Here is a 20,685-nt window from a genome sequence, read left to right on the forward strand (position 1 = left end):
GTAGCCACCGTAACATTCTCTACTCTACCATATATTACGCTTATTTTAGCTGAAAGTATTTTTATTTTCTTCTTTCAAAAAAGTTATACAATATTTGCCTAAGCATAAAAATTTGTTCAAGGGTCAATCATAATTCCAGTTATAGTTTCAATCCAGTCTAGGTAGGAGGTCACTCTTGTGAATCCAGCTGGGGCATCCACTTCACAGCCAAAGCTAACGCCAAATGAGGTTACACCAACTTGGGTGTACTGGCCATTTTCTTCCATGATGGCTAGTGGTCCACCAGAATCTCCCTGTACAAAATGGCAAAATTAAAACATTTGTAATACTAATGTAGGCCGAATGGATTAAAAAGGTTGGATTGACGTAGTAGAAATTTAAGAAGTTTTGACGTAGTTTAAGACAAGCGTAAATGAAGAGTATTGGAAAATGTTCAGAAAAATGGAACTTACTGGATAAAACTCCATACGTATGGTAGTTGCATGATAGCCTTACTTGAAATAGGCACATGATTCTAACATACTATGTTTCAGATTTTGTGACTGTATTGGAGGTTTTTGGATTGGTCTTTGTAAGTTGGAAAACCACCTTACTATAGCTATGGGTGGCTGAATGAACTTTGTTACTTCCACCTCTCATCCTATTCAATCAATTGATACTAAATCGTCTAGTTTTTGTCTACAACAATCAATTTTAGTTTGTTTCGTTACATGATTCATTCTTTTGATTCTGGAGCGTCAAGAGGTTTTTTATTTTGTTCTTTTTTTTTAAATTAACCTTGTCTCGTGAAATGAAGAATTGATAACTTGAAGAATATTCGAAGGAAACTTCATGTTTGGCAAAGCTCGGGGATAAATAATGAAAGAAATTAATAATCTCCAAGTGACCTGAATAAGTATAATGTGAAAAAGTATACTCCACCCGTGGGTATACACTGCATTTCACTTTGCCTAGTAAATCTCAACTGTACAATCTTGCATACCTTCTTAAGCACGCATAAATAGAGATATCTATAAAAAAGAAGCTTATGCGTCAAGTAGACATTATTGACGTGTCTTTAAACATAGCTGCTTGTTGACTATGAAGTTTTGAAACTGTTGAAAGTCTACTTCCTTCTCAGGGGCGCAATTTTGTCAAAATCCTGGGGGGGGGGGCAAATTTGGAGTCAATTTTCCCAAGACAAGTGAAAAGAAATGAGCCATATAGTACCATTAAGGCGAAGGTATACTAAAGAAAACTGATCTGTTTCTGTGGATACATGAATTATGTAGGCGTATCTTAGTTTAGACAATATTTTTAGAGACGTAAATTTCAGATGGGGGGGGGGTAAACTGGGTTATGGGGAAGCAGTCCCCCTTGCCCCTTTGAAAGTTACTCCTTTGTTAAATTTCCCATCTGTTTCATTTAAAAAAATGAAAATACAAAAGAAAAAAATTAAGTTTCTAGAAAACATCCTACATTTTCTTTTACAAATACAAAGTTAGCGTTGTGTAAATATGTTAAACTTTGTTTCAACAATAATGTTTTACTATAGGATCTAAAATCCTAGTAATGTATTTCACTATAATTTTTCTTAGAGATCATTAGTTAACGTCGCTTTCCTTAAGTAAAGTAAAACTCGGTTAAAGGGAAATCTCCATAGAGGCTGCTTAGTCATGGATTCAGGGTAGCATTTAAGGCCTGTAATAGTCCTTGAATGATTGAGATACAGTTACATCAGCTTAATGTATAAGAATTTTAGTTAAGTAAAACATACGAAAAGCTAGTGACAGCGTAATTGATAAACCCACACCTGGAAATAGTTGGAGCTTCAGTTAAAACCTCTCTTTTAAAAGTTGGTCAATGAATGGTGACTCTCAAGGTAAAAAAAAGGTAAAGTAATCTACGCAGTAATCTACATTTTAAAAGTTCTTTCTGTCTTTTAAAAAGATAACTGCGTGATTCTAATAGAAATTTTACTCCTCATAGTTCATGCTGAATAATCTATAGTCCTCTTTTCAAAATATAAGTCGTTTGACATTTTTTGTCAAATGTAACCTCGACATTTTATTTTTTGTCCAGGGCAACTTTTAGTACGTTCAAAATATGGCCGGATTTTTTACTTTAAATGAAGTAAATATACTACTTCAAATTTGATACATGTTGTTGGGTTTCCATCCCTGTTTTTTTTCCTTTCAGATGAATGAACTGTTTTCGTTTTCTTTATTACATTTGCCTATAGTATAATTTTAAAAGGCTGGTTAAATTCTCGTTGTTAAGTTAGAGGTGTCGCAATAAGTAAGTTTTGAACTAAGTTTTATTTTTTTATACTTCCTGCTTTGGGAGTCATTGAAAGATAAATCTAAGAGGTAGAATTGGTTTTGAATGGGGATGTAGCTGATTGGCTGGGCCAAGTGGAGGTCCACCCCTATGAATAGTTGTGTGAAAAATATTATTATTTTTTAGTGTGCGCTTAGACCCCGTTTGGGGAAGGATATTTGTGTTGTTATGTGTGACCCTTTTGGAAGAATACAAGTAAGGTATTTTCTACAAACTGTGTACTAGTTTCCGTATCCCAGGCAGGGTAGGAACAGAGATACGAGGTACCGTAATTATTATATTGACAGGAAGATTTGCTAACTCCAAAGAGAGAGTTAAAAGATTTTCTAGCCGTAACCCAAGGCGGGTACATTTGGCTTTAGAATGTGGCCATTTGACCACTCGATCGCGTTATCATACCCTGGGATAGGGTGTACTGTAAATCGGGTATGACCAAACCCGATATTTGCAGAACCGGTGTGGTAGACACGGGCATAGCATTATAATTTGGGGCCGGGGCTTTCCCCTCCAATAAGTGGTGACACCCGTATATTACTACGCCAGTGGCGTTGTGGCCTACCGGTATTACCGTCAGCGGCTAAACACCACGAACACTGGTGGGAGCCAGAAAAGGTCCTATCAGTAAATCCGTTATTTACGGAACCGTTGGGGTAAGAGCGGGAATCCCACTAACATTTGGGCCGACAAGGGGTTCTCCCCTTCGAGTAAGTGGCATAGCAACCAACCTTTTTGTGCCATTTTTGTATTAATAAGTGGTGACACCCGTACTATACACCCAATACATGTATAAACATTTATTAGAAGAACTTTTTTCACTTTCCAACGCATTTCGAAAAAAAGTGCAAAACGTATCCTTCCATTTTAGACAGGAAGATTGTATTTTCTACTACGTTGAATCTACGTTATTGTATTTGCTACTCATTGATCAAATAGAAGAAAGGAACTTACTGAACAGGTGCTTCCCCCTCCAACAGTTTTCATGCAGATGTTAGTTGGCTGGATAACATCCTGATAAATTCTAAAACAATCTTCGTTGCTCATAATGGGATTTGACACTTTCCTTAAAACTTCAGAGATTGACGTAACATCTGCAAGAGCATATAAGCCAGCAATGAAATATATTTTCTATATCTATATTTATACAGTGCCACTTTCTTTTTAGAACTTTTTTACATTTCGAACAAAACCCTTAATTCACCCTTATTCACCCTTAATTCATTAAGAGATTGAATTCACTGAGATCTAAGTAGGGACTATGCCCTAAGACATTGAAAACATTTCGTTTAAAATGTTTAAGGGTTCATTGGATTATATGGGCACTGTGGGGACAGGCAATTGTCATGGATCCGAAAATTTCTTGAAGTCAGCAAGCCTTTTCTTCTGTTTTGAAAATCTCTCTTTAGAGGTTGCAAGATTTGACAATAAGAATCTGCTAATTAACTTTTATGTTCTTTTTTCCCTTTTGATTTAGTGCTTCAATGAATCTTATATCTTACCCCTACTTTACAAACCTTGGAACCTTTTGGGGATCAGTACCATGTATTCATTTTATGTTTAATTAATTATGAATAAAGTTTACCTTGTCTTAATAATTTAAACACAGGATGGTTGTATTTTAAGAAGAGGGTAGTACAAAACTTGTTCACAAATAGAAAAAATATCTCAATTGTCAAGATGATTATGAAGATAGTAACGTAACATATTCTGTACAGTACATTTGGGAATGAAATTTCAATATTGTATTCACTCACTTTCCTTTATAGCCAATAGAAGGTTGAAACAACATCCCAAGTATTTCCTATTTTTAACATATCTTACTGTTTTTGCCGCAATTACAGTTGCTTCTGCAGAAAAAAAGCAAAAGTGTTCTAGCATTGACGGGGTACACTAGTGGGCCAATCATTCGACGTGAGATGTGCCAAACACGCGCCAATGTTCATACAAAATGACAAAGTATATTTTTCAGTTTCATTTTAGTATATCAAATCTCGACGTATGAAAGTGACCAGTAATTACGAGTCTGACTATTGCTATAAATTGACTATTAACGCCGTTTGATGCGTCACGTCCAACATTTATAGTTTTGTCTATGTTTTTTTTTAAATTGAATGCCTTCTGTGGTGAGTTTTGTATGATACGGTCGAATAGTTTACCATATGTGACAGGATATCACAACAAAAAGATATACTTTAATTTGTATTTTAATCGTGACATGCCATAAAAAACGATACGTTTCTGAATCTAGCGTAAGGAGTCTCTCCCTCTCTCTCTTCTCTCTCTCTCTCTCTCTCCCTCTCTCTTCTCTTACTCCCTCTCTTTCTCTCTCTCCTCTTCTTCTCTCTCTCTACTCTCTCTCTCTCTCTCTCTCTCTCTCTCTCTCTCTCTCTCTCTCTCTCTCTCTCTCTCTCTCTCTCTCTCTCTCTCTCTCTCTCTCTCTCTCTCTCTCTCTCTCTCTCTCTCTCTCTCTCTCTCTCTCTCTCTCTCTCTCTCTCTCTCTCTCTCTCTCTCTCTCTCTCTCTCTCTCTCTCTCTCTCTCTCTCTCTCTCTCTCTCTCTCTCTCTCTCTCTCTCTCTCTCTCTCTCTCTCTCTCTCTCTCTCTCTCTCTCTCTCTCTCTCTCTCTCTCTCTCTCTCTCTCTCTCTCTCTCTCTCTCTCTCTCTCTCTCTCTCTCTCTCTCTCTCTCTCTCTCTCTCTCTCTCTCTCTCTCTCTCTCTCTCTCTCTCTCTCTCTCTCTCTCTCTCTCTCTCTCTCTCTCTCTCTCTCTCTCTCTCTCTCTCTCTCTCTCTCTCTCTCTCTCTCTCTCTCTCTCTCTCTCTCTCTCTCTCTCTCTCTCTCTCTCCCTCTCTCTCTCTCTCTCTCCCTCTCTCTCTTCCTTTCTCTTTGTCTCTTTCTCTCTCTCCTTCTCTCTGTCTTTCTTTCTCTCACTTTCACTATGTGTTTTCATATTCCTTGTGAACTTAACGCTTAGAGTAAATCACTTACTATCTGCTGGTTTTCCCCATCCACTAGCTGTACCAGTAAGGCTTGCAAATGTTTCGTCAGCTTGACTTCTTCTAGGAAGGCATGAAGGACGAATCTTATCTGAAAAAATTAACCATTAAATCATGTTAACTACAATTGGGAAGCCCACCAGCATGCACAATAACGTTTTATATAATACAATTTTGCATATGTAGCCAAGCTTTATCAAAATTAAAAATCAAATCGGATCAGGGGTTAAGACGATTGAACAATTTAACACCTTTTCCTTCTTATATCATACTACGATGTAAGATTTATAACACCGATCAGAGTCAACGCTATTTGTTAGCCAAAGGAGTGAAAGGTCCATTCTGATGTTACTATGAAGCTGCATAAGAAGGTTTTCTCTTCCGTGAATAGGGTCGGAGGAAGGAACTTACAGTAGAGTGGAGACCCACAACCATCTCACCACACCTTAGCATCTCCTACCTTTTATATCCCATCTGTAGTCGTCAGGGCAGTTTTGCTGTAGAGGAGCGTGCGCAGTTGTGTTGGCACAGTTTGTAAAAGTGATATCTATTTTCAATGATAAAGGTTTTACACGATAGGCTATGAAAGCCATAGAAATAAAAAGAAAAACATCTTTTGCAGATTTTGCAACAGAGATACAGTTGGTTTGAATATCGATTCAATCTATGATATTATTTTAAAATAGTAACCTATTGACAAACATTGGAAATCGGTCACGCAAAATCGCCAACGGATTATATTAGATACAATACTAAGTACTAAGACAAGTAGCTACATTGGGTTTTTTTCTATGATTTTGTTTTCATGAGGTAGCTACACAATTATGGTTCGATGCTTTTTTATATTTATTTTGATTTTAAATTTCTCCCTTTTTTGGCTGTTATAGTTTTGGGTTCTTTCTATCTCAACGCTAAGTAAGTCTTGGTGTATACAGACGAAATCTCCGTTTAATTTTTCTTATTTTTCTTCCTACTGGACATAGAGCAGTTGTTTTTCAAAATTTTTCCCTGTGGTTTTATGTAAAAGCGTTCTGAATATTCCACGTCCAAGGATGACCTGTCTGTGGGATACTTGCTACATTATGTGCTAGTAAATCTACTAATTCCTCCCATTTGATTCCCTTGTTTCTGAGAATGTGTTGGACCCCAAGTTCATTACCATTGCTCCTCAACTGGGCTAATAAAGCAGCCATTCAGAAAAAGAAATTTGAATCCTGTATAATCTACAATGATTTAATTTAGTTACCTATAGACCTACTTGGAAATAAGTAAGTTGTGAATGGCTTAAGTTGTAAAGATAAGTAATTGTACTTTTTTTTCTCGTTTTTCATTTATCAGTTTTAATATTAATATTTCGGTTTGAAGTTTTTCAGTGTTTGGTTCTTTTCCAGCCTTTCGGCCAGACCGGGAGCATCGGTCCGAAACAAAATGTTTTATATTCCTTGTTTGTTATTATCAGATCATTTTACGATAATGGAAATGAATTTCATGAATTGATGAGTTACTGGCTCCAAGAAGTCCCAAGTGAGAGGCAGCGGTGCGGGGTCCTTAAAATAATGTATTATAGGTTGCGAGTCCAGATTTTGCCAATCTTAAATTCTGTGGGTTTTTCGGGTTTATTCTGGTCTCAGTTATTTATTCAGTGGCTATCCTTGTCTATTTAACCTCTAAGCTTAAATACGTTTTATATCCTTGTCGTTGGAGTTTACTTATTTTAATTAATTTTCTTTACTTTGTTTTGATTTAATTTTCACCTTTTCTAATGCATTTAGATAATCAGCAATTAAATTAACATTTTTGTTGCAAAATTTTCCATACTTCGTAAACTTTAGCTGTGTTAAATTAAAAAATCGCATGAAACTGAAGCACAATGCTAAAACTTGAAAAAAACAAAACAGAAGGCATTCTAAATATGAGAGACGCTACTCGTTATGGTAATTTCGTCATATTTGTTGCACAGTGGCGGCAATGGAGGGGTTGTTTTCAATAGAATTGCCTTTTTGTACTTTCATTTAAAAAATTAAAAAAAAACGACAAATTTGTCTCCCGCCCCCCTCCCATAGATTTCACAAATGTATTTTTTCCTCCCCTAAATTTTAATGAATTGACGCTACTGTGCTTGCGTAGCCAAAAGAAGCACTCAATATTCTTAATAAAATACATATCTCATCATTTTTTATTTTTTTTTGTCTTATGGGAAATTTGTAGAATTTGGAGTCTTTTTTTTCCAGAATGTCAGATAACGGTACTTTATTTAGGTGTGGTGTTTTGTGCTTCTTATGATAGTAATAGCATTACGATAAATAAAAGTTCAAATAGGGATAAAATCCTTTTAATAGACAGTGATGATGATAACAGTGATAGAAATTCACAAAAATACCAGATATTTCCGAAAATACCAAAATTATCTACGTAATAGCATTCATATGCTTGTCTCAATAAGCCATTTCCCTATTTTCTACAACCAGTCAGCTCAATTCAGTCACTTCCGAAAAACAAGGTTTGAAAATCAAGTTTCCGTGGTTGGTGCCTTAGATGTCAAATATTTGAATGATATTGCTCTAGAGAGATGCTCCACTGCTTTCATACTCTTTTTAAGTAATCGTGTGTATGTTATCTTTGATTCTAAACTAAGTTTTTCAGTATTCAGAGGGGATACCTGCCATCACCTATCCACTTATAATGGACGCTTAATTTAAATTTATTCCTTCAAATGAACAAAGGCTCTTGGATCAACTGGCCCCCTTCCGTACTGGTCTGAAGACTTACGGACAGTTAGAAAATTTGTGTCTAAAAATTCTTTTTTTGAGGCCTCACTTTTTTACTCAAAATGTCTCTGAAAAAAGTTGTGCGAGAAAAATGGTCTTCCTTGAAAAGACCAACTTGTCAGTTTCACGCTTACGCTTCGAAAGTTGGTAAAAAGCTCCTTCAGTTTGAAAGCGGAAAAATACTTACCGTTGAATGTCACTGGCTCTACAAGACGAACAAGAGCAATATCATTCTGAATGAGCAGTGGTCGCCAATCGAAATGAGGAACAGTGTAATAAGATACCTGAATGACTCTTCCATCTTCTTCTTCATCTCGAATTCTGTGTGCACCAATGTTAAGGGTCCAGTTGTAAAATCTGGAGTTAAAAATAAACCGTTTAAGAAAGCTTGCTTTCCCAAAAACAACCATAAAAATCTGCGAGTACGAGTGTTCACTTTCAACATTAGAAAAAAAACAAATGCTTGAAACTTTTAGAAGTTTGTGCCTCTTAAATGGTTTACACTAAATTTGTGTTTTCATTAATGGCAGTTGACTGTTTAAAGTGGAGCCGTACACTCTTAAATTCCAGCATAAAAGCATTCTTTAATTATTTTGAATTTGTTTCTGTTTGTGTGGTTTAAATTAAATTTGTTTCTTTTTGTGTGGTTTAAATTAAATTTGTAGTTTCGATTACATCAGTCAGTATTTTATGTTTTACTGTTCAGAAAGGCTTCAATTCTGGAAACTTCTAATAAATAGAAATGAAGGTTTAAAAAATTTCATGATTTGTTTTATTTTGAGCGGCAGTTTTAGACACTTTTTCTTTCCAAAGACTGTCACATTTGCCACATCTTTACTTCAGTGCATTATTTCTGTTAATGAGAGGAATATGGTCCCACTATAACTGTCAAGTAACTCGTCATAACTCAATGAGCAACTCATTTACAAAACTACATTAGAATTTATCGCCGAAATCTCTTTTTTTCTTGTTTTTAATGAAGAATCCCATAAGTTTTGAGTCATTGGTCCTCCATCTTATTTCGTAATTTTAAGAATATATGTTGATTAGAATAGTTCAGAGTTAATTTGGAAATTATTGGTAATGGTAATAATAAGAACTAAATGCAGTACTGACGATAAAACAGAACAGACACTGAAAATATTTGCAAACAAGCAACAACTCATTGCAGGACACAGCCGACTAAGGTCAATCACCACAAAGCTAAATCACTTTGTTCGCTATACCCACCTCAGAGGACTCCTTTTCTCGAGGAAGAAGCCCCTTGCGACGGCAGGTTTGGACTACAAGCCCCAGAGAAATACTAAGAAAAATATAAGTTGCTTATCTAGATTTTTACTAATGTAATATATTCATTACTTATGTGTGTTACTTTCTTACTAACATAAATTTTAAATAATTCTTATTTTTCCTTTTACCATAAATAGCTATCCTCTTTTTTCTTCTTCTTTGTTTGGACTGTTATGGAGAAATGTTTGCATTAGCTCATCACTGAAATCAAATTCTAGGCTGACGGGATACTGTAAATGGGCTCGAACTCCTATTCCCCCTATTACTGACAAGAGATCAATCCCATTGCACCACTGTAGGACATATATCCTTTTTTATTCTTCTTCTTCTTGATTGGATTATTATGGAAGCTTTTTTGCATAATCTCATCACCGGCACCAGATTGAGGGCCCTACAGAAGCAATGCTGCAACTGAGTTCAAACTTTGGGTTCTGTATTGCCAAGCAGATATAAATTCCACTTCGCCACCACAAGACTTCTACCCTTATATTTAGTTAGGATTCTGAAAATATTTTATGAAATGTTCCACCTACTCTTCCCTAACTCCCTTTTACAGGAGACTTCTATTTTAGAGTTTACTCCATCAAGTAGTTCTCATCGTTCAAACTACTTTTGTTCTTTACTCTCGAGTTTGGTTTTAGCCGTCTAGAAAAGTTGAGAGCTACTGAAGTTGATGCGTATCCTTTGTTATATTTTGTTCATACTAATTACAAATCACAGACTGCTGTTTACAGATTAATGACTACTTATACTTCTACACTGGTTACAGACTAGGAATTAACGAAAATTGACGGCGCTTAATATCATGCACAAAAATAAAACCAATCATCAACCTACAGAATGAGACCTCTATGGTTCATCCCTAGTTTCAGGACCTTCCCTAACATTAAAAAGTATTTTTAACCGTAAATAAGTAACTTGGGCTTCTAAAGAGATGAGTTTAGTCCCGCGTATATGACGACTGTTTGGTCAGATTTCCCTGACTATACCGTTAAAATACTTTATAGCACAAAAACTAGAGATTATTTATTTTAAAAAAAACTCACCCATCGACGCAGTGGGCAGCTGTAAGAACCCATTCTTCGCTGATCAAAGTACCACCACAGAAATATGCTTCATCCATGAACATACCAACCATCCATGGAAGCTCGTGTGGCAAGGTCTCTTCACCATTTGTAATTCTCCCTTCAAGGTTGGGGTAGCCACAGATGTCTATAGTAAATATTTTTAAGTAATTTAAATAGGCTTTTCCCAGGGCAGTGACAGTTTTTATTTAAGAATTGTGTCAGTGGCTATGATTTGATTGGAGAAGACTTATAGGTTTTTTAAGATTTACTATGGCTATGATTTGATTGGCTATGATTGGCTATATTGGCCATTTGGCTATGATTTGATTGGAGAAGACTTATAGGTTTTTTAAGATTTACTATGGCTATGATTTGATTGGCTATGATTGGCTATATTGGCCATTTGGCTATGATTTGATTGGAGAAGACTTATAGGTTTTTTAAGATTTACTAACAATGTGTAGCTAACTTCCTTGTCTTCTTTTTATCAAGAGTTTTAAGTTTCCATTTGAATTAAAACAATTGAAAAAAATGGAAATTCTAACTAATTGAATAAATTGTGTAAATCCTGAATTAACTTCCTGGTTCTGTTTTTGTCAGAAGTTCGAAGTTTCCATTTAAATTAAAAAAATATTTTTTACATAAATTCTAAGGCCACACAGGCTAGATATAAAGCGCAGATAAGGCTAAGAACACGATGACAACTTGATAAAAAAAAAAACGTGACGTCTTTTAATTCAGTTTTAAAGAGAAGCCACCGGGATATTGTAACAACTCATGGATTACCAATTAAGAATGAGAGATAAACAGTTCTTATGTCATGGATTTGCACAAGGAGAATTATCTTGGGACCTCGCCTTCCAGAAAGACCAAAATGTACAAAGAGTGCAAAATTTTGAGACAGCTGAAAATATGATTAGCACGAAAAACAAAAATTTCTCAAAGCTGGTGCCTTTTTGGAAAATCTATCCCAATATTTCCCCTCTCCATGTAACCGGGGCTAAAAATTAGTCAAAAGCAGTATTTTTCCAGGTCGTCTGGTGTACAGTCCGTATTGTGAAATTCGACTTTTTAGAGGCGTTGTAAGAAAACCGAAAGTAAATTCTGCTTGGACAGTAAATTTTCTAGAAAGTAAATTCTAGCTCAAAGCTGCAATTGAAAACTAACTTCTGGTAATGAGCATCAGGTCCTCTATCGTCTCAGCTCTGTATACGTCTTAATATGTTAGTAGCTTTGTATCCTTTCTAATTTATTGGCAACCAGCCTGCTAATGAATAATTTCAATTGGCCGCTTTTTATTCACTTCTCTTTTGTATAAAGACGCTCAATCAGCTTTTCCGACTCTTGTATCACAGTAAAAATGTAGTTTTTAAGTATTTTTTAATGATTAATAAATTAATGAATTTAAATTGAACTTAAGTACATATTTAAAATTTAGATTTGAATTTAGATTTAATGAATTTAATTTTTGTTTAATCATTTAAGTTTGAAATTAATACAAAAATTATAGTATGTGGCTGAATAATGCGGCTCGGTTTCGGTAAATAGTGGACTACATAAAGTGCCAAATAGTTTTCAGCCACTGGTCCTGAAATATTTGGTGTTCCCGTTATGTCTGGTTTCTGCCACCTCCTAATGAAGTAAATCTGCCTCTGCGCATGTGGTCAAGAATAAAAATCTACAAGAAGAATTTATCATTTTTTCCTGAGAAAGTAGAAGGAACACCTTCACATACAAAGATTCAGTATTTATGCTATTCTTTTCCTTCTCTAAAGACAATTTGTAAAACAAACTAATTCTTACTTATTTCTTATCGGTAGATATTTTTTTAATAATCTTTTATAGGTTTTATTAATGTAATCGAAATTTTATTGGTTTTGGCTAATTATATAACTTTGGCTAAATTTGGCTTTCGCAAATATTTGGCTGTAGAATTGTTTGAACAGTTTTGGCTAATCGTGGAATTACACAGCTTCCACAATTTTTTCATCCTTTCTCTCCACATAGATTGTCGTTTATAAATTTTTTTAAGCACCAGAACAAATTATTTAAAAGCATGACACGTGGAAAATGATTGGCAAAAAGTGAATTTTGAAACCAATTTTCACCAATTAAATAAGATTAGATTCTGAAACACTTTCACATTAACATTAAATGAAGCCACATTAATAATATGAACTAGTTTTTTTCTTACATTTTTTTAAGAACAGAGCGAAACTGCATTATTACATAAACTAATGTTTAAAAGTTAAATAAAAAGAGAAACCCCTTAAATAAAAAGAGGTAGTCCTTTTGAGATATAGAAGAACCGATAAATTGTTAATTTAGTTTTGAAAATTGTTATCTACCTCTGTAACTTTTAGTTCCTTTCTTATACTCTGGAACGGATTCTTTCCTTATTTCGGGATTGTATACAGCACTTGGGTTGTAATTCGGAACAACAATAGGCTCTACAGACGGAACTTTGTCGAAATCAAAATCGAAGTCCCTCGCAAACGCCTGAAATCAAAATGACGGTAATCGTCTAATCGATACAAATAGATAATACCTAAAATGGAGTTATTAGTTTGAAAGCTATTTTAGGGCTAGTCTGTATGCTCATTGAAGTATTTCATAGATTTTGGTTTTATTTCTCAGAAAGGTATACCCAATTTATTAAATTAGATAGTACTCAGCTTAGCGTTGCGGCTGGGATTACGTAATTTCTTTTGTTTTCAAATTTCCCCACAAATTTATATGGAAAATTTTGAAACTGAAAGCATGTTAGTCGTGACCCTCCCCCCCCCCCCCCTCTAAAAAAACGGTCAGGTGCAAACAACTATATATAACATTTTTCTTTTCTTTTTTTAGGTCTGAAATGATTAATATCTTCAATAAGTCAATTTGGTCTCTGAATTTCAGGCCCTTGAGTTTGAGCTTGGAGGCAAAATTTAGGGTTTTCATGACCACTCAAAAAAAAAAAAGATAACCGTAGACTTCCCTCTTGACCGATTTGAAAACAGTGTCAGCACTTACCCCAATTAGAAACTTTCTGAAACAACACCTGTTTCATTTTATGTTGCTTTTTTAGTATTATAAGTGATGATGTTACGGTAAAAAAATATAAACAAACAATGCTGATGCCTGTCGAATCTGAATTCGAAGTGTTGACTGTGAGGTATGAGGTCGACAATTATTTTTATTTATGTTATCCAGCCTCCTATTCAAAAAAGAAGCAATTTTTGTCGAAATAAAGCTTTTTATGTTACAAGTCTAATTTGTCTTTTTTTAGCGAATGTCACGCAAGGGATGATTTTTCGAAGACATTTTCTCAATGACGTTGAAAGTTCATATTCCATAGCTCATCTGTTTTGTAAGCCTCTCTATTGTAATTCATTGTGATTAATATGGAGAACATTAAAGATCTAAAGGCAAACTGGCCTCCCCTAACAAAGAAAAAAAAATCTTGAAAAACAACGGGTCTATGGCCATTAGGAAGAAAAAGAAGAACAGCCAAACGAATATCCCCCCTGTAGACAACAAGGGAAGTTCAGCACCGAAAAAGAACGAATCTCAACCACACCAGCTTAAAAAAAAGGACTATAAAATAAAAAAAAGAATCAAAAGTTAAAGTCGAACCAATATATAGAATCAATGTAAACTAATCAATGCACTGCGATACAAAAATCTTGAAAAACAATAAATCTATGACCAATAGGAAGAAAAAATTGAATAACTAAATGGATATTTCGTTTGTATACAACAAGATGTCCTCAATGTTAAGAAAGAAAGAATTTAAACCGTAACAACTTAAAAAAGAATGGAATCAAAATGAAAAAAATCAAGCCAATCTATACGATAGCTACTTCATGAAAAACAACGGAAGAAGAATATTTGTTACAATACAACTTAAAATGTGTAGTTTAATTTCTAATGATAATTCTAAATTCCTGAATTGAGTTCAAATGGTGATTCTTCCTCACAGTTTTTTCGAAACATTTCTCAAGATTTTCGGTTACTATGGGTTAGGGTTCGGTCTCGACTAGGTTGCCCCTAAGGGGGGAGGGGGGCAGTCTTGATTATGCTAAAAATTATTAAGCTGAAACTAATTTTACTGACGCTGATAGAATTGATATTTATTGATGGTGATAGAATTAAGCAATTGACACTAATAAGGTGAATGAGATTCGTAAAAGAAGATGACCTTGTCGGTGTGACATCTACCAAATTATTAATTTTGGTCAGTCAATCTAAAAGTTCTGCCAATCAGGATCGTACGCACAAGTCTATTTCGGGAGAGAGGGTGCACAAGTTTGAAAAAAGAAACCCACAAAAATAGGCGAATTGTTTCAAAAGCTCGTTCAATTGAAAGGGAAATGTAATCCCTTTTAGCAGAATTGTTGTGCACCATCTTGTTTTTTAAGATGGTATACATGGCAAACATTTCTTTTTTCAACTTTCATGACTTGAAGTGCAACGTTCAGGGTAGAGGGGCGTGGCTTCCTAAACACCCTTACCCTTCTCGTTGTGTGTTGTTAGTAATAATAATAACAATAATAGTAATAAAAAAAAATACAGTAAGTCCAATCGTGGCATCGATGGTGAAAATCACTGTTAAAATCCTATTAACTCCACCAACTCTGTTTTCTACTTACTTATACCTAAATATTATTCGTAAAATGAAACAGATTTAAGGATATAAAAATATTGACTTGATAGCTGTTAAAATGTCATTGTCGGTCCATAGATCTTGCGGTATTACCAGCCAGGCACGTCAGCGTGAATTCACATCTGGTGGGGGATACAGTATTTGAAAAAAAAAATAATCAAAAATAGGCGAATGATAGGAAAAATGTAATAGATCGTTAGAATACCTTCGGGCGGAGGAGGTCCAAAAGTTCTACTCTCTGCGTATGTTCTTTTCAGTCAATTAAAACCGCCCTAATCGTATAGCTAATAAAGATAGGAGAGGGGGTCGATAAAAATAAAAAGTCAGTCGGAAAACCTTTTCCTATTTGTTCTCAAAAATTCCCCCTAGACTTTGACAGTATTTTTTTTTCGATGGGGAGGGGGAAGAATCTAAATATCAAATGTTGGCATGCAAGTTTTGCATCAAAACTTTAGAATCTTAGTGGAAATCCTCTACTTTCCTTCTTCTTTTTTTAGAAAATTTCATGTTGAAATGTATTTTCACTGCTTGGTTATACAGGCAAAAGAACAGAAAATCAAAAGAAAACAAGTCAGTTTTGTTGACTCATCGACAAATGAGCTTATCAATGCAATTTGTTGCAAATTCGCATTGCAAATTTGTTGTGGTGTTTTCGCGCTGGGGTGGCCTCCTCTGTTATCTCCTAACATGTTTGTCTTTTTTTTTAATTATTGATATGCTTTATTTGTTATTTCGGCATATTTTTTTTTATGTTTTTCGCCGACAAATCGAGCCCTGCTCCCCGTCGGCCAGTTTAGAAAATTATTTATTCATGTAATTTGTTTGTTAAATAAACTTATTCTTCTTCTTAAAAAAAAAAGAAAGAAAAAAATGCATTTCAGTATCGTTAGATCAAAAACCCGAAAATAAGGTTTTATCGGAAAGTTTTGTTTGCGCGATGATAAGTTCCTGAGAATTCCCTGATTACGTCAAATGCCCTCTGATCTTTACAAAAAAGAATAGGGCTAATAATCCTGCTGTAAGACGTTAGCCCATTTGCCCAAATCGTTTTAAAAGCATAAACATTTTTAGAGTGATCTGCTTTAGTTCTATTCTTTCCTGTCCCTCTCTCTCTCTCCCTCCCTCTCGAACTATTGATGGATCTCAACCTTTCTGTTATAAAATGTTTAAAACTTTCTGTTACCAGCATTATTTTTAGGGGATAGTGGGGCAACCTTCTCGGGGTGCCACTGAGAGCAGTAGGCACTAAAAGGGACATACTACTACCGATTTTAGTCACAGTCCAGCCACTGGCTAACTTGCCCCGTCCCTGACTTTGAGTCACGGTATTTTATGGAACCCGCTACAGAGAATGGATGTGATTGAAGCCAGTAACAGTGCCAAAATCATATTGAGGGTCAATCTCCCCGGACATACAAACCGCCGACCGTGGCGCAACATAAGATCCTTTGAGGAACAATCTGAGATGGGAGAAAGAACTGATTGTGCAAGGAATTTCTCTTGCTAGACTGATTTTGAGGATCAGGTGCCACTTGGTACTGATGGCTGGTGAGCAGTGGATGATTCTCGCCTCTTTTTGCGAAGCGGGTGCAGCCTGCCCAAAGTTGGTTTTGTTCTCGGGATGGAGAAAACCATGCTGGACATTTTGAAACTACCAAAGGAGACTCGAGCCCTACCTTAAATTAATATACCGGGGGGGGAGGGCAATAGCCACTGGCTGATGTGACTTTGAGGTGAACCTCGACTTATTTTTATTACTGCATCTATAATAATAACAATGACATCAATTTCATTGCTTCTTAAAGATGCAGTTGACACCACGCCAGTAGATCTGGAACTAAGCTAGCGGAACTGATTGTAGCACAGCCAAAGAGAAATTTCTATATTTAACAGCATGAGCTAATAAATGACCAGTTTCTACAAGTACATCCGCTCACCGTTTTCTGAATAGCTTTATCTTCTGTCACCGTTTTTCAAGACATATAGATATATAGTTTGCTTAATAAAGAAGCATCTTGGGCATGAGAACTTGGAAATGGCTTTATTTTGTGCCACGCATTTACCTGGAAGCATCACCGTTTTCTGAATAGCTTTCTCTTCTGTCACCGTTTTTCAAGACATATAGATATATAGTTTGCTTAATAAAGAAGCATCTTGGGCATGAGAACTTGGAAATGGCTTTATTTTGTGCCACGCATTTACCTGGAAGCATACCCCCCCGAGGGGCTCGGATCATCAAGTCACCTATGCACGCCTTTAAGTGAAGGTTCAAAAATGTCTAAAACTAAATACTTAAAGGACTAGTGGTATATTGGAAAGTCTGTTTGTGCTTTGAACTAAAAAAAAAAAAAAAAAAAAAAAAAATCATAACAAAATCAAATACCTGGGACGAAACGCAAAGCAGAAGGAAGAGTTTCAACATTTTTATTCAAGCTCCAAGAAGAAACTAATATTAATTTTAGTCGACAATTTCTTTTATAAACATCTAAATTTAGAGGGCAATTCCTTTGTTTGTTGATGAACATGGATAAATAAATGAAAATGAACTTTGTTCCGATAGGAAATGAAGACCAAATTTGCATAATTGATAATTTTCAAAATAGGATTGAGGCATTTTGTTCTGTTTATAATCCTAGAGTAAAAATTTTAAAGGAAAAATAGACAGCGGGTATAGTTTATCAGATGTGCGTTTCTTTCGTTTTCATTTGTTTTTGTATAGAGTTTTTTCTCGTCTGTTTATGTTTTAAGGAACACAGTAGAGGCTATGGGAAAGTATGGAATTAAATATCAAGGTAAAACTCTCCTAGAATTGGAGGATCCAAAAGATTTGAGTACCTTAGATAAAATATTTACAAAATGAATACTGTTTGGAGGTTTTATAAAAAGTGGATAACCAAGGCCTAGGGCTGGAAATTTTTTTTGGAGAATAGGAAGAACAATTTACGTACCAAGATTAGAAACAAGTGATGACAATGGTCAAGTGTGGCTCTGAATCGTGGTCGCTCCGAAAGACGAAGAAGGATTTGTTAGATGTTTTCCAGAAGAATTATTTACGGACTATTTCGGGTACTCGTCTGACTGACCGCATTTCCAACAGTAATCTGTACGAAAAATTTGGTTCTGTATCCCTTTTTAGGGGTACAATTAGAGAAAGATTGAGATGGTTAGGACACGTTTTGCGGATGAAGGAAGATATATTGCCAAAATTCGTACTTTCGAGCACCCATCTTGTGCTAAACAAAAAGTACGTCGTCCCAAAGTGGGGTGGAAAGAGTTCGTACAAAATGATTTAAAGGAAATTCAAACTTCATGAGATCGTGCAAAGAGGAAAGCATAGTTTGAGACGGAGGAGGAGCTTGCGCAGCTGTGCTGACCTCAACCACTTGGTGCTGTAACAACTTGCAAAAAAGAGTAAATTGGACAAAGTCGAGCGGTTTAACTGCGAACAATACATGACGATCGATCATGTGCGAAACCAGGGCCTTCTTCCGAGAAGGAAAACAAAAGCAGAGAATCAAAACAAATTTTGTAGGTTTTTAACAGTTAGGTGCGAAAAGTGGTAATAAAAAGAATAGAAATTGAATGTTGGCTGAAAAGTTTGATCTCCACAAAAATAAATTGTCCTATAATAAATCTTAAATGAGTGTTTAAAAATTTAACCAGCATCGAATAATTATTACAACATAGGGCGGAATCTCTCATATAATTAAGGGAACAGAAAAGTGTCAAACTAATCTAAAGCCAAGAAAACCTGACAAATTTGTTTCCATCATGCCGCACGATTAAAACGGCAAACTATGCAATCCATACTCTTATCTTAATACGTTGATTTGGTTTTTCATTCACAACTGTTACAGGCTTAGCTTAAATACATCAGACCAATTTCAAGCAAGTCAGTAACATGGGCTACTCAAGTGAACAACTCGAGTTATTACATGAAAGACCTACTAAAGTAATTCTGTGACGTTTATAAAGGCCATAAATGGGCATTATCTCCATTATAACTATCGTCTCCTAATGTGCGTCGCTTTAGTTTGACCTGAAAATTCGGCCACTTTTTTCTCAAAAGCGATAAACAAAATATATTACCACCCTGTATGATGAAAAAAGTAAATACAAGATGCAAAGATAGATTAAAACGGCCCATCGTTTGAACAAAACGATTCTTAAAATCATTTATACCTTAGTATGCGTCAGTTTTTAATAAGTACAAATCTAGTAATTTTTTTTCTTTATATTGAGTATCAGTATTATTTAGTTGGAAATTATTCTCGATTGTGACAGCTTGTATGAATAAAGTGATTCTGTTATTAGCTCTTTACGCTGATGTTTTCTTTTTAGTGAATTGTATCCTCTGCAGCTTCAGTGCAAAACCAAAAGTCATAAAGGCTTAAATATTCTGTCACCTCCCCCTGCACTTATCTGCACCTCCCCCTGCACTTGTTATCAAGGCACCGAAGTAAATTTGAACCGCATCTTCTTCATTAATTCGTTAAAATCTATGGCTATGATCAGGGAAATTAGCCCTAACAAACGAGGTCAAAAATCAGTTTCCAAATGCACATAATTACTGTCAAATTTACTTATATCAGCGACAAATTTACTTACGTCGGTGGGAGGGGCCTTGGCTTGAGCACAGTTTTCATTTGCCTTTATATGAATCTGTCGACCTCTTCTTCCCTTGGTTTCATGGTCGCCCATAACGGGGGCAAAGGGGGGGGGGTGCCAGCCCCCCTGGCTGAATGACAGTGTCATATATTTGTATTAATTTAAAAACTTTTTCCCCAGAATAAGTTTTCAAAGAAAAGTAAAGAGCTCTATTAAGCCAAAAATGGGCAAAAAAAAGTAAAATAATCTTCCAAACGTAAAACTACCACAAATCACTATCAACAATTTAATGAAACTCAAAATAAACAGAAATTATAATAAATAGCCGAGTCAAGCTCAAAATGAGCAAAAATTAACATTACTAGGGCTGACAACCCCCATGCTTTCTCAAGACCAGAATGCAACTTAGGCTTTACTGAAAAATAAAATTACCGTGGATTGTCAGTTTAATATAAATATACTGATATTTATTCTTTAAAATAAAAAAAGGGTAAAAAAGTGAGTGAAAGTTTTTTTACTTATTTAAGTAAAAAAAAATTAAAACATTTAAACATATTTTTTTCAGTAAAGCGCAAATTATGTTCTAGTCTTGAGAAGGCAAGGGGGTTATCAGCCATACTAATGTTAATTTTTGCTCGTTTTGAGTTTGACTTGACTATTTTTTCTAATTTCTGTTTTGAGTCTCATTTATTTATTGATAGTGATTTGTGATAGTTTTACGCTTGGGTGTTTATTTGACCTCATTTCTGCCCAGTTTTTGCTTAATGGAACTTTTTGCTTTTTTTTGAAAAATTTGTTTTGTGGAAAAAGTTTTTATTAGATTAATTTCTATTCGTTTTTTATTGACATTCTTTTTCATGAAAAAATTATATTTTATATCTTTTCGATTTTTTTTTCTATAAGAATCCATAGTTTGGCTTGTTGTTTGTATGTTGGAAGAAACCTTTACAGAAAATTATGATCCTGAGACAATTTGTATTCTTTAATGTAATCTTA

At 35.1% G+C, this 20,685-nt stretch overlaps 2 protein-coding genes across 4 annotated transcripts in view; one reads left to right on the top strand and one right to left on the bottom strand.

Annotated features, from left to right (window-relative positions):
* Positions 1–13,621, top strand: part of LOC148954581 (protein-lysine N-methyltransferase EEF2KMT) — a 100,349-nt gene extending 86,728 nt beyond the window's left edge. The window contains exon 8 of one of the 3 annotated variants that reach the window (XR_016141534.1): positions 13,284–13,621. The gene's annotated coding sequence lies outside the window, so the exon portion shown is untranslated. Of the gene's footprint in view, positions 1–9,247; positions 9,288–13,283 lie in introns of those variants that run through there. The other 2 variants (XR_016141536.1, XR_016141535.1) reach the window with 2 other exon arrangements.
* LOC148954582 (brachyurin-like) lies at positions 44–17,589 on the bottom strand. The gene is made up of 7 exons (XM_089086614.1): positions 17,465–17,589; positions 12,782–12,932; positions 10,413–10,578; positions 8,264–8,433; positions 5,301–5,399; positions 3,268–3,407; positions 44–293 (listed from the first exon to the last, which is right to left on the bottom strand). The coding sequence occupies exons 1-7, from the start codon at positions 17,501–17,503 to the stop codon at positions 117–119; spliced, it is 942 nt and encodes a 313-aa protein (XP_088942740.1). The 5' UTR covers positions 17,504–17,589; the 3' UTR covers positions 44–116.
* Positions 17,590–20,685: the final 3,096 nt, after the last annotated feature.

This window comes from Artemia sp. Qi Xiang Cuo, chromosome 3 (assembly GCF_049724085.1).
Source record: "Artemia sp. Qi Xiang Cuo chromosome 3, ASM4972408v1, whole genome shotgun sequence".
NCBI classification, from domain to species: Eukaryota; Metazoa; Arthropoda; class Branchiopoda; order Anostraca; family Artemiidae; genus Artemia; species Artemia sp. Qi Xiang Cuo.